Source organism: Lucilia cuprina, chromosome 4 (assembly GCF_022045245.1).
Source record: "Lucilia cuprina isolate Lc7/37 chromosome 4, ASM2204524v1, whole genome shotgun sequence".
In the NCBI taxonomy this organism is placed as follows: Eukaryota; Metazoa; Arthropoda; class Insecta; order Diptera; family Calliphoridae; genus Lucilia; species Lucilia cuprina.
In genome coordinates, this window is record NC_060952.1 from 47841218 (window position 1) to 47855581 (window position 14364).

General features: G+C 31.6%; 1 protein-coding gene across 10 annotated transcripts in view; it reads right to left on the reverse strand.

The window, feature by feature from the left end:
• Nucleotides 1-593: 593 nt before the first annotated feature.
• Nucleotides 594-14364, reverse strand: part of LOC111681379 — a 297068-nt gene continuing 283297 nt past the window's right edge. For 9 of the 10 annotated variants that reach the window (XM_046950221.1, XM_046950219.1, XM_046950217.1 and 6 more), the window contains 2 exons: nt 13586-13725; nt 594-3661 (listed from right to left, as the gene is read on the reverse strand). In XM_046950221.1, coding sequence (XP_046806177.1) covers nt 987-3661; nt 13586-13725 — 2815 coding nt within the window. In that variant the 3' untranslated portion in view covers nt 594-986. Of the gene's footprint in view, nt 3662-7526; nt 7660-13585; nt 13726-14364 lie in introns of those variants that run through there. The other variant, XM_046950225.1, reaches the window with a different exon arrangement.

Here is a 14364-nt window from a genome sequence, read left to right on the forward strand (position 1 = left end):
TTAAAATTAGTTTATATAAATCGGTTTCCGGTTAACCGAAAAACTGGGTTTTATTGCATTCTTTTTAAATTGTTAATTGTTGATTTTAATTTTTTGAGAATAAAAAAAATATATTTTTTTGTTTTAAGTCGAAATAAAAGTTTTTTTTTAATATTTTACTTTTCTTTTAAATATCTGCTTATTAGTTTAGGTATGTTTGTATGCCAAAGCATGTATTTATTTCATTAAATTAATGCACTCTATATTATTTTAGCAGAATGTTTTGTGATACAGGAACGGAACCTTTAATGTGCGCTTTATAAATGTGTAAGTAAATAAAAAAATAAATTTGGAGTATCTGTTTTTATTTTATCTATTGTACTATGTTTGTTATTATCTATGTATTTTTGTCGTTTTCATCCTTTTTCTTCAAATTAATGATTTATTTATTTAATCATTATAAAATATATGCATTAATATATGTATGTATATCATACCTAAACTATATGTACATGTTTACTATTAAATTACATACTGTACATATGTAAATCCTTAAACGTAATGTACAAGCATTTAAAGGTATTCTATATATCCTAGAATAGAAAACAAACATGTTTGCCATCTCACTGTGTAGTTATTTTAGTAACTAAGTTTCCTTTATCTATTATATTTTCCTATTTCATACATAGTACATAAATTAATAGGCACAAATGTACCAATGAGTACAATTAAAATATATATTTCGATCTTTATCTAGTAGGTGTAATGATAAATTTCTTAATACTAACTATAAACTATAAATATGACGACGGCGTCGATGGTAATGAATATGATTTTCTTGATACCTATTGAAAATATCGTGTTATTGGTGCTGTGGTGGTTTCAATGGGAGGCGATTTTGGTCATATTTTCATATAAGTTCGCTATAGCTACCCATAGTGTTAAGCTAAAGTTCACATGTAGAACTCCTGATCAGTGAGCAGGAATTCTCGGTTATAAGGCGAATGCTAGCATTTCGGTATAAATGATTTACGTGAGGGCAATAGACACAAGATGCTTAATGCCATAACCATGTGCCAAACGGAGTGGACGATGTGATAGTTTTGTTTGGTTTGCAAGAATGCATAACATACTAGGCCCACCATCACAAGAACCGTGCCCAATGGCATGTAGACTATTAAATATCGGCGAGCCGGAAACCACTTTCGAGACTTATAGCAACGCATTCCCCAACTTGCCGATATAAGGCAAATACCTGTAAGAGCAGGGGCCAGAAACACCCAGAGGCTTTGTTTATTCAGTTCAGTGCCAAATGCGAGAAGAATGGCGCCCAACATATGGAGAAGTGAGACAAACTGTTGTCGTACATGAGACATTGCCACCAGAGTGACCCAAATGGCCAGTAATCCACAGTAGAAATCACAAAATTGCAACACTCCGATTTTAACTAAGCAAAAACTGTATTCGTCTTCTCCCGAGTCGCAGGCATGATAAAATATTGAGAAGAACATGGCGAAGAAATAAATAACGGCCTCAGTGTAGAATTGTCTGCGACCAGCAATATAAATACTAGGAAAAAATAGTAGATTGCTAAGCGTAAGAAGAAGTGAGGCCATTAGAATGGATATACTGGAGGGAACTTGAGAGTCTTCGGTACAGTCCCAACCTCGGTAACCTTTCATACAAACACATGTAGAAAAAACGAAGCCACCTGACATGTAATGATAGCAGCGACCATAACGACCACATCGTCCAGCAACACAGGGACTCGAAGAAATGGTGAATACCACCGATGTGCTACAGTTATCGAGAGCAAAGTGCTGCTCTGTGGCGAATTTATGGTGAATTTCAAATTTTTGTGTCATTTCAAGGTGATTTGAAGTACATTTAGAATCCATAAGACACTCTTTTATCTTTAGGGTCTCAGTTTCATTCATAGCTGCAAGACAATTTGGATCATTGACACATTCTCGGTACAGTGTAAGTTTCGATGCACATGCACATGGATGGCGCATGTATTCCAACATGTGAGTAAACTTTTTAACAAAATCTTTAACACTATCAATGATAGTCGCACGAGATGCTGTCTCTGCTCCGTGGCAATACAGACCCATGGTAACATACCACCGACCACTTTCGGGAAAAGGCACATGTATTAATCCCGTACTGGTATTTGAGTCAGTGTTATTGACTATACTAGATGCAGGCAGTAGACGTCGACCATATCTACATTTATCGGGCCATGTAGGCTCTCCAGGTTCACCAAGATGCATGCAAACAATAATAGTTTGATTACTGCGAGGCAGATTTTTACTATTCGACTTCCACTTGTCCTGTTCTCCATCATTGTTAGAATCCATATTGGGACTGCCAATGAGCTTTTCCGCTAAAATTCCACTACGTTCACTAGTGCTAGGAATAGAAGGCATCGCTTTTACAGCCTCTGGATTAGAGGCTTTCAGTCCATGTTTCATGGATACTGCAAATGATAAAGTACCCCCGATATCATATACTTCACCCACGTCGAAAGCGAATCCTGCAGGCATACCAGCAGTAAGATTTAACAACGATGGTACTGTGCCATTTTCATCGGGCACTAAATCATAGTCATACATAAAAAATTCACGATAAGTTTGTCTTAAAAGTGGGTAAAACTCAATGTCGCGAAAAGGCTTTGGTTCCCAATTTTTTTTGTCACTTGTACTTTGCGTGTTATTATCACTGGTCTCAGTTTCATTGTTTTTACTTGTACCTTCATTTTTCATTTCATCATATTTTTTTGCATTTGCTTTACTCTCACTTTTTGTATCCTGCTCTGATGGTTCATAGTAATCAATTTGCATTACAAACGGTAAAGTCGTCGTCTCATTACCTTCAGTCATAGCAGCTGTTACATCATCATCATGGCGTTTTAGTCGTTGCAAGTTCTCACTGTTTCTTAGTCGCACTGGTTCATTCTGTTTGTCCACCGGTTGTATCTGACCTAAAATAGAATTAGCCATAAAACCCCTCTGGCTGACAAATTTGAGTAGGGCATAGTGCCAAGTCATGGGTTGCACATAAAACTCAATAGAGATTTCTCCTGTTTGATTTGGTTTTATAATAGTGCTGTGTATGTAATTACTTTCATGGCTCTTATCAGCTTCTGCTCTAATACTGGGGTAGGCGTTTGCCTGTATATGAAAGCCGACATCGGGACAATGTGAACACACATAGGCAAATGAGATGCGTGCAGTGGCTACTCCAATGTTACGAGGCACATAGAATTTGTAAATGATTTCATTGTTTGTGGTTGCAGTGGAACTGCTTCTATTGTTCGTGTTCATTTTACTATATGATTTTGAGGTCGATGTAGATGCAGATGTTAATGATAAAGTTGATGCAGTATTTGGGGATTGGGTAAAAAAGATTGACGATGGTGTTTGCATATGCGTTTCAGTTATAGGTACTGTTGTATTAGTTTTTGCTGTTGTTCTGGTAGTTGAAGATGTTACTTTTATATCAACGTCAGATAAAGTTGAATTGTTGGAATTTTTGACAATGTTTACAGCGTTCGCAGTTTGCTCAACACTGTTGCTCGTTAGAGTGTTATTATGCACTTGACCATTATTTATGATTATCGGATGAAAACGTGACACCGACATTTCGGCCAACAATAATGTGTCACATGATGCAGCCAGACCTGAAATAAAGAGGAATGTTTAGAGACCATAACTAAATCTGTGTGTAATTGCTCTTAATAGCGATAAACTCTAAATGGTTTCTGAAATACACACATATCTATGTATTAGTTGGGTCGAAAAAACATGTTATGCTCGAATCAATTTCTAGTAATGAAAATATTATAAATTATTGTTATTTTTTGGACAAAGGCGCCCACATTAACCTCAATTGTTAAACATATTACTCATTTACTACAAGAGTTTTTTGAACTGAGTAGTAGGAAACAAAGTATATCCTGAATTCCATGAGAAATCAAATAAAAATTGACCGAGGGTCTTCGAATTTCTCTTATTTTTTTCTATATACATAGTATTTGGGATACATATAACATATGTGTATAAATTTTTTTAAATTTTGAAAAACCGCGATTTTTACGGCTGTTTTAATTTTTCTAAAATTGAAATAAAAAAGTATGTAACTTTGAACATTTATAGCTTTAGAAGTGTTTGTTGGATTTCCATGATTCAAAGACCAATCGACTGCTTTGGTTGTGTACTTTCATTGCAATATAAGTTTTGTAAACAAAATTTTTAAATTATGCATTTTTGATGCACATGCATTTTTGGATGCGTTTTTGAAAGTGTTCTCCCTGTTTAAAATTGTATAAAATTACATAAATCGATAATATAAATAGTTTTGCACAAAATATAAAAATATTTTTGTGTGACGACCATAACAACTATATTTTTTGATTTTTTTAAAAAAAATCTTCGACATAAAATTTTAAAATTTTTTCATTCATTAATTAATTTTTAAATAGTTTGGAATCTATTACTAGTTATGTAGATTATTCAACTTGACTGCTGTAGATATATTGTTTTTTTAATGCACTAACAATTATATTTTAGCGCTTTAAACAATATTGTGTATTTAGATTGCTAGTATATATTATCGTGTATCAATATTTTATTAGTGTAGAGTTAAAATATGTTGCAAATGCATTACATATAATTCCACACTTTATTCACTGCAAATATGTAGTTCATCAAATAATAACAATATTAATTTTCAGAAACGTTATAAAAATATTTTATTATTATTATTATTATTATTATTGAAAACATAACTTAAGTTATAAGGAATAATATAATTTAGTGTTGAAATAAAAAAGTTCAGTATTGAAAATAAGTTGTTTAAAAGCGATTGCATATTTAAATTTTAATGTTTTGATGCTGAATAATTTGTAGTTCCTTTCTTAATTATCATTATAGTATGCGATTCTGAATTAGAAGTTTCTTTAACTAACATTTTGTTGCTATCCATAGGTAAAAATCTGTGGAATTTTTGAGTTCCTTTAATAGTTACAGCACGATTAAATCTATCAATACATTTATCTAAAGTTAAGTTGTATAAGTGATTAGCAAAATAGAAAAGTGTTATATTTTTAATATTGGCAACAGCCCAATTGTAAAACTCAATTGCATTTATAATGTTTTCGGATGAATGTTGTAGGCAATATCTTGTTGCAAGACGTTTGACAGTACCACCTATACCATCGCATGGTCCCTTTCCATGAGCGGTGGCGAAAAAATTCCATTCAGCCTTTAAGCCAAAATCACTCTCGTGGTGTGTTAAATTTATAAAATTTTTTTTATTTTTGTACTGTGAACAAGCACCATCGGAAAAATAAATTATTGTTTTTACAAATTTATAATTTGCTTTGATGTACTGTACTATTTTTTGTTGAAAAATTCTCCACGTGACAGCATCATGATTAAGAATTTCTGAAATTGCTACAAAACTTTTGTGTACTACTATATTATCTTCTTTAAAATATAAAACATACGGATGTACAGTTGCTTGATCGTTATTCCAATGAACGCCTTGAATACTGTCTTGATAAATAAATGAGTAATTTTCTGAAAAATCGACTGAAACAATTATTTCATCTTCGGCTAAGTTATTTTTTTTTTTTTTTGGTAAAAAATGAAGATTGTTGCTCTGATATATATGAGTGACTAAGTAATTTTTCCAAAGCACATGCAAATTTATCTAAAAAACAATTTATATCCAATTCAATATGTTCCAAATTGGCTCTATCTACACAAACCCATTGTTTACATTTAACTCTTTCAATTCCGCTTTCTTCACATTTTAACTTTAAATTTTTAATTAATTCATTTACGCCAGGACATTGAGTGCATCTTTTAAAATAGCAATCTTCATTTGGTTGTTCACATATAATTTTGGTTATGCAGTCCTTATATGAAGTATTTTTTTTCTAAAATTTTATAATTTTGTAAGCAATCTACCAATAGTTTAAAATTTTGATGACTTGTGCATAAGCAAATTGTATGTGTTCCTGGTGAACCCGCTAATACGCAATGTTTAGGTCTCATTTCGGCAAATTTACTAAATCCAATTTTTTCTTCGGGAAATTGTTTTTTAAATAGCTGGTAAATTTCTTTAAGATTTCCGAGGACAAGACGTTTTTGCTTGTGGTGTTTCATAGAATTTTCCCACACAGTAATGATGTCGTTTTTTCCAGGCATAATTCGGCTTACTTCGTCATTATTATAAAAATCAAGTATTATCTTTTTTGTAGAACTACTTAAACGATTTCTTTCAATAACGGACGATGGACTTTCCAACACACCTTTTTCAAGATATACATTTTTTGCCGTTTGAATTAAATAATCTGAAGCATCGAAATGTTTTTTTATCTGCCTTGATGGCATATCACTAAATAATGTTAATATCTAAATTTTTTTCCTTGTTACTTGTTTCAATAAATTTTTTTTAGTTTCTCCAATAGCATGATGTTTAAATCACTTTCACTATCACTTATATTAAAAATATCCTTTTTTAAAGTTTTGCACACTTTTCCAGATTTTAATTTTGCATATTTAATTTGATTTAATTTTCTTTTCTTTATTGGTGAGTCATTTAAAAGTATCAAAGATTTATTAATATTTTTTAGAGAATCCGACTTTACTATTGTTTTTATAGAATGTTTTGTTTCCAAATCAGAGTCCAAATCAGATTCATATTTACACATTTCAATAGTATCTTCAATTTTTTCATCAACATTTATTTTTTTAGCCGCGATTTTGTTATTTATAATTTTTGTGCATTTACTGCAAATATAAAGAGTACCCTTTGTGTTTTTTTCTTAATTTTTGTTACCATTAATTGTTGCTTGGTGATTTTACGAAGTGATCTGTACTTCAAGTTTTTGTGATTGAGATCATTAAAAGGATTGCAGCATCTAATAGGCATTTTCGTTTTTGGAGTTTTGTATTTTAAACAGAAATATAACTAATTTATTAAATTTCACACACATAAATGACGTAAAACTCAATTTCAGAAATATTCTTTAACAAGAGTATTTATGAAAATACATAAAATTTTATTTCATTATTACAGATATGCAAAAAATAATAAAAAGAAAAAATGCGTCTAACAGTTATTTGCATTAATAATGCATAAAAAAAATTAGAAAGAAAAAATATGTCTACAGCAGCCAAGTTTAATTATCTAAATCACTACAAATGAATTTCAAACTGTTTAAAAATTTGTTAGAAATATTAAATTAATTAATAAATGAAAAAATTGTTAGTTTATTTGTTCTCTAGACCTTTTGGTTGTTCTCAGAAATGTTGGGTTTGTTCGGCTTGAGGTCTTTTCATTAAATAAATATTAAGAAAAAAAAAATTAAAAACTCTTTTTTGTTCTTAGTTTAATTAATATTTATTGTGGTTTCCAATATTTCGACCAACTTCGTTGGTCATCTTCAGGGAAAGTTCTACAAATAATACATAAAGTACAATAACAAATAATAACAAAACAAATATAATATAAACAATAACAAATAATTTCTTTACATTTAATTTTAATGCAGTGTCGTCTGTTGTTTATGTTTTGATCTTCTATGACTGACTGTTTTGATTTTATTCTTTTGTTTATTGTTTCTGTATTTATTTATTGTATGTCGATAAATGTGAGCGCAGTTGTCAGTATCTGTTTTGTAATTTATTCTCTTTTCTGTTGGTGTATTTATAATGTGGAGCATCTCTTGTAAGTAACGTTTTGTGTGATTGTTCTCTCCAGCTAATATTCTCACTTTTTCAAAGTCTGGTTGGTGTCCAGTTATTGTACAGTGGGCAGCGAGGGCTGTTTTTTGATTTAATGGTTTGTCAAGTGTTCTTAAATCTGATTTGTGCGATGATAATCTTGTCCTCAGTTTTGTTTTCGTTGTACCAACATATACCTTTTGGCATATGTTGGTTTCGTCACCATTACATTTAATTCCATACACTAGATTGGATTTATCTAGTTTATCTAATTTGGACTTCATGTTATTAAATAATTTATATGTTGTATTATTCGTCTTCATTGCCAGTGTATATTTTTCTTTGTCATATATGTCCGAATGTTTTATTCTCTCGGATAGTCCCGAGATATATTCCACTGATTGGTATATTTTCCTCGATGGTTCGCTCTTTTCCCTATTCTCCTTATTTAAAACGTTGTCTATCAAATGGTTTATCGTCTTGTATGGGAAGTCGTTTTTGAGTAAAATATTCTTAATTTTACTAAGGTTATTCTTATGAAATTCCGTGTTGCTGGTGTCCAATACTCTTGTGATGAAATTTGTCGCAGTATTCATAATTATTCTCTTAGGATGTTTTGAATAGAAATTGATAAGCCTTCCCGACGCCATCGGTTTTTGATACCAGTCCAACTTAATCATATTCCCTCTTCTAATAATTATTGAATCCAAATATGGTAATCTGTTGTCTATTTCCTTCTCCAACGTAAATTGTATACGTCTATGAAAGGCATTTAGGGTTCTCAAAGTAATTTCCACTTGATCTTTTTTCAAAATTCCGAATAGGTCGTCCACATATTTCGTCATTAATCTTGGTTTGTTCTCCAATTGATCAAGGGTTGTTTCCAATAGTTCCTCCATGACTATATCGGCAATTATTGGGGAAATTGGGGATCCCATAGGCATGCCCTTGTTCTGTCCATAAAAGTTGTCCTTAAACTTAAAATATCTACAATCTTTTATACAAAACGTCAATATATCCATAAATAATTCTCTAGGTATTTTCGTATGTTCTTCTAACATATGCCATTTTCTGTCTATAGTCTTGATTGCCAGGTTTATTGGAATACTGGGAAATAAAGAGACTTCGTCGAATGATACCAGTATCTCATCATCCTCTATGCGTGTGTTGTCAATTCTATTCTTAAATTCCCTTGCGTCTCTTACGTTATAAATAGAATCATTTGTCATTTTTCTTAAAATGTCAATTATATATTTACTCAGATTGTATGAAGGTGAGTTGATCGATGAGCAGATAGGACGTAATGGCATATCCTTCTTATGGATCTTTGGGAGACCATATATCCTTGGGGCTATAGCAATCCTTGTTGTCAATTTGTTTTTGTCAAGTAAATTTATAACATTAAGCTTGTATAATTTTTCCACAAGGATGTTGTTCTTATTCTGAAGACTAAGTGTAGGATCTTTTTTAAGGCGTCTATATGTACACATGTCCTTGATGATATCCATCATCTTTGTATTATAATCGTCTTTAGTCATTGCCACCGTCTTATTACCCTTATCTGAGTTCAATATAATTATATCATTATTTGCCTCCAAATATTTTTCACATTGAACCACTGTATTCAATATCAGTTTATCCCTTGCGTTCATTTTCGATTTTCTCATGTGGTCATCAATTAATGTAACAAATTTTGCTCTCGATATCTCTTGCTGTTCTTTATCCTCAATCGTCTGTATGCATTGTTCGCCATCGGTGATGCATTTGAATAATGGGAATGTTTCCCTCGTATTGGGCAAAGCAAACTTGGAACCAAGTGACAGTAGCCATTGAATATTTGTCGGTATAATTTTCTCTGTTCTATTCACAAACCAATCTTTGTTATGCTTCATATCAAGTTTAGCTGTTCCATTTTCCCTTAAGGTTTCAAACTTTTCAATAAGTCTCTTGTCATTATTGACATAAAATTTTAAAATTTTATGTCGAAGATTTTTTTTAAATCAAAAAATATAGTTGTTATGGTCGTCACACAAAAATATTTTTATATTTTGTGCAAAACTACTTATATATTATCGATTTATGTAATTTTAAACAATTTTAAAAAGGGAGAACACTTTCAAAAACGCATTCAAAAAATGCATGTGCATCAAAAATGCATAATTTAAAAATTTTGTTTACAAAACTTATATTGCAATGAAAGTACACAACCGAAGCAGTCGATTGGTCTTTGAATCCAACAAACACTTCTAAAGCTATAGATGTTCAAAGTTACATACTTTTTTATTTTTATTTTTTTTTTTTCAATTTTAGAAAAATTAAAAACGCGAAAATAACGTGTTTCTTGCTTTTTTCAAATAAAAAACAGAATTGTTTTATGTGCTGCAGAAAGAACATATATTTTGAATATGAGGAAAATTGAGGGACATGAGGTCAAAAATTGTCAGTTTTTCTGTGTTCTTTCATGGAATTCATGATGCATAATAAGTAATCCGACTCTTTGACAGCAGTACCTAACTCTAAGTTTGTGTTAGTGAAAAAGTATCTGCTCTAAATATGTATATGTGTTGGTGCATTCTAAACACACAGAGTATATAAAAAATAAAGTTTTAAATTTCTTCGAATTTTCAATACTAAAAATTGAAAATCTGTTTGTAAATTAATATTCAACAACAACAAAAATGAAATGTCAATAATTAGAAAAAATATTTTTTACTAGTTTCAGAAAATTAAACAAAAAGTAAGGCAAACTTTTTAGCATTTTGACAAGTTTAAATTTCTCACAAGAGACCCGTATTCACACGGCCCTCATATATGTTAGAGAGTAATTTCCCATATATGTGAGTCAGACTACTTATTATACTTTGGTAGAAAATATGGAACTTTTAAAGTATTTTATATCCCTATTATAAATATTAGTACAATGGGAATACATATTATTTTGTTGTTGCAATTTGTACCTCTGCTGGTTATACTTATGAGCACAAAAGCATTTAGTGATATCTTAGGTTTATGACAAAGACCCTGTTTACATGGTACAATTATTCGTGATTCACACTCTCATTCATCATTCAACCCCCAATTACATACTGAATGACATGATTTACCATACAAAATATTAGCTCCGAATTACACAAGCTGTTCGTAATTTAGTTTGAAGGAAATGAATGAATAAGTGTCATGTCAAATTTTTATCAGGTATTTATCAGTTTCAATCTTCTACCTATTTCGGTTCGGACCTTATTAACAGACGGACGGAATATATCCATTTTTTTGGGGCAAAAAATAATGCAGCATATTTCATAAAATAATACCTAAAAGGTTAACATTGAAGGGCGGGCAGAGATTCAGCATATTAACATGTAATGATGCCCTTTCTAAAATAACATTTTACAAAATTACAAACTTTTACCAAAAAAATTATTTTAGTACTCTGAGACCCAAAAAAAGTACCCTCTGTAATATTTTTTGATACTGAAACAAAATATTTTTTCCATCCTTGAGTTGTGCTAATTTTTGAATTTAGCCTTTATAAGTTATAATGCACTAAAACAAACTAACTAAAATGAAATCTCCTATGAATTCATTATTTCCCAGCAGTTCGACAAAGAGTCAATGCATACGAAAAATACAGTAATTTCCACTAATAGTTAACCACCTGGATGATAGTAATTTGTATGTTTAGGGTCATTCGTCAAGAATGTACCCTTTGTAATCGAGAATGAAGATAGTCGTTACTTAGTGTCTTCTTTGTAAGCGGGATCGGACACAGTCATCACATTATTGTCCCAAAGTATTATAGAGAGTAGACACTTGAAATTTTTAAATTTTAGGTCCATTAATATCTAACCACCTGGCTGACTCCAATTCGTATGTTTTTGGTCTTTCGTCGCAAATAAATTCTTTGTAAACGAGAATGAAGACAGTCGTCATTTTAGTGTCCCCCTTGTAAGCGAGAGCTGTCTCTTTGTAGGGTGTAGAGTGACGATTGACTTCCTCGTGGGACAAGCTCATGTTAAAATGGTTGGTCACCTGGGTAGTCAGGTGGCTAGGCGCCACCACAAGTAGTAGGTTAAGTGGTCAGTTCGGAACTGTCCCGTCAAACTGCTGGGTTATATTACTGCTGCAGTGAATACTACTGTAGTTGTAAATATATGTATGTGCATTGAACCGACTCACTTTATATGAAAGCAAAAACGTATTTTTGTTACCCCTCTCAAAATTTACCCTGTTTTGTTTTACGATGTTCCCAAAATATTTTAAATCTAGCGATGACCTTTAGTGAGCTGGACGAACAACATCAAAATCGTGTCCACCATACGATATTTTGTTGAAAACTGTCCAGCTCACGAGTGAACAACAATTAACCGAAAATATTTTAGGTAATATGATATTACAGCGTATATTTTAAGAGGGGTTAACTCAAGCACCATTTTTTGTGAGACGGTCTAATGTACATACATATATATAATGTTGTGACGAGCCTTAAAGAATGTTGTGACGAGCCTTAAAGAATGTTGTTATTGTTATTTTTTAAAGGTCTGTATATGATGTTAATTTACCAAAATTATTGAAAAGTAACAAAACATTTTCTCAATATGAAATAAAAAAAATAAACAAAAGAATTTTCATATTTGGTTTACAAATTTCCAGAATAAGAAGAATACGTGTTGATTTTGGTTTTCATATACTATTAATGGTGTTTTTGTGTTAATGTACTATACATATAATTGGAAGGATTTCATTAATAACAACATAAAGTCAAAAGTTATTTAGATATTGATAGTTGTAGTATTTCTAAACAATAGTTAACAGTTTTCTATTTGCGTAAAAAAATATTAAGCATTAAGGCTCAGTTGGTCTCTATGTTCCGTTCCGTGATGAATCAGCTGATTCGTTTCGCTTACAAAAACATTTTAACGTGTATGTGTATGTTGAATATATTACTAACACAAATTTTGATGAAAATACCCAGCAGTTCGACGGGACAGTCCCGACCTGACCATTTAACCTACCACTTGTGGTGGCCCCTAGCCACGTGACTACCCAGGTGACCAACCATTATAACATGGGCTTGTCCTACGAGGAAGTCAATCGTCACTCTACTCCCTACAAAGGGGACACTAAAGTGACGACTGTCTAAACGTACTATTCATATAATTGGAAGGATTTCATTAATAACAACATAAAGTCAAAAGTTATTTAGATATTGATAGTTGTAGTATTTCTAAACAATAGTTAACAGTTTTCTATTTGCGTAAAAAAATATTAAGCATTAAGGCTCAGTTGGTCTCTATGTTCCGTTCCGTGATGAATCAGCTGATTCGTTTTTGGCTAACAAAAACATATGTAAGTCGTTGGTTTGGCCGTAATCTGCATGTAAACACGTTAAAATTTTGTTCAAAAATTTTAACGTGTATGTGTATGTTGAATATATTACTAACACAAATTTTGATGAAAATACCCAGCAGTTCGACGGGACAGTCCCGACCTGACCATTTAACCTACCACTTGTGGTGGCCCCTAGCCACCTGACTACCCAGGTGACCAACCATTTTAACATGGGCTTGTCCTACTAGGAAGTCAATCGTCACTCTACTCCCTACAAAGGGGACACTAAAGTGACGACTGTCTTCATTCTCGTTTACAAAGAGTTTATTTGTGACGAAAGACCAAAAACATACGAATTACGATCATCCAGGTGGTTAACTATTAGTGGAAATTACTGTATTTTTCGTATGCATTGACTCTTGTCGAACTGCTGGGTATTGACGTGTGGCATACAACTTTAAAACCATGGACACGGAAACTTTTATTTTTTCACTCTGTAAGGAATACATTAAGATTTTTGGGAATATGTTTAAATTTGTTACCTTGCTGTTCAATTCGATCATTGTTTGGATCTGTCCAGCTAATAAAAGCTACTGCAAACCAATTTCCCACTTGTGGACCAGCAACAGTAATTCGTTGTTGCATTTCATCCGATTGAAATTGTAAATGATAAATTTTAAACCTGCAAATACAAAGCAAAAACATATAATATTTTTAAAATGAAAATATCTGAAAAAATTTCGGTGTAGGTACATACAATATGTATGTATATACAGTGTCGGTTAAAACATTTTTGTCAGAAATGACTTTATTAATTACTTATGGAATAAAATCAATTATTTTCTCCCTTATAAATAATATTTACTTAAATTGCTTAAGTAATAAGTCTGTATTAGACTATGTCTTTTGAGGCATAGCTTTACGAGCTTGTTGGCGAAGAGAAAAAAATAAAAAAGAGTGTTGCGAAATAGGCACGAAAGTAATTTGAAGGGTTTTGGTATTTGCTTTATTTATATTCTGCATTTTTTGCGTATGTCAAAAAAGTACAATCAATGTATTTGTATGCTGAAAGTAGGAAACTTTTGTTGAGAAACTTTTGATTTTGTGAGTGAGAGAAAGAAATGGTTGATATTACTTTGTCTTTCTCTCATACACAAAAATCAAAAGTTTCCCAAAAAAAGTTTCCTAGTGTGAACCAGGTCTTACAAGCACAATAGCGTAACCATAATATGCGAAAACATATACAATTTATGTGACAAACTATAATGTTATTAAGAGAGTTTTGTCAAATGTTATTTGCTTAAGCAAAAATCGACGTTGG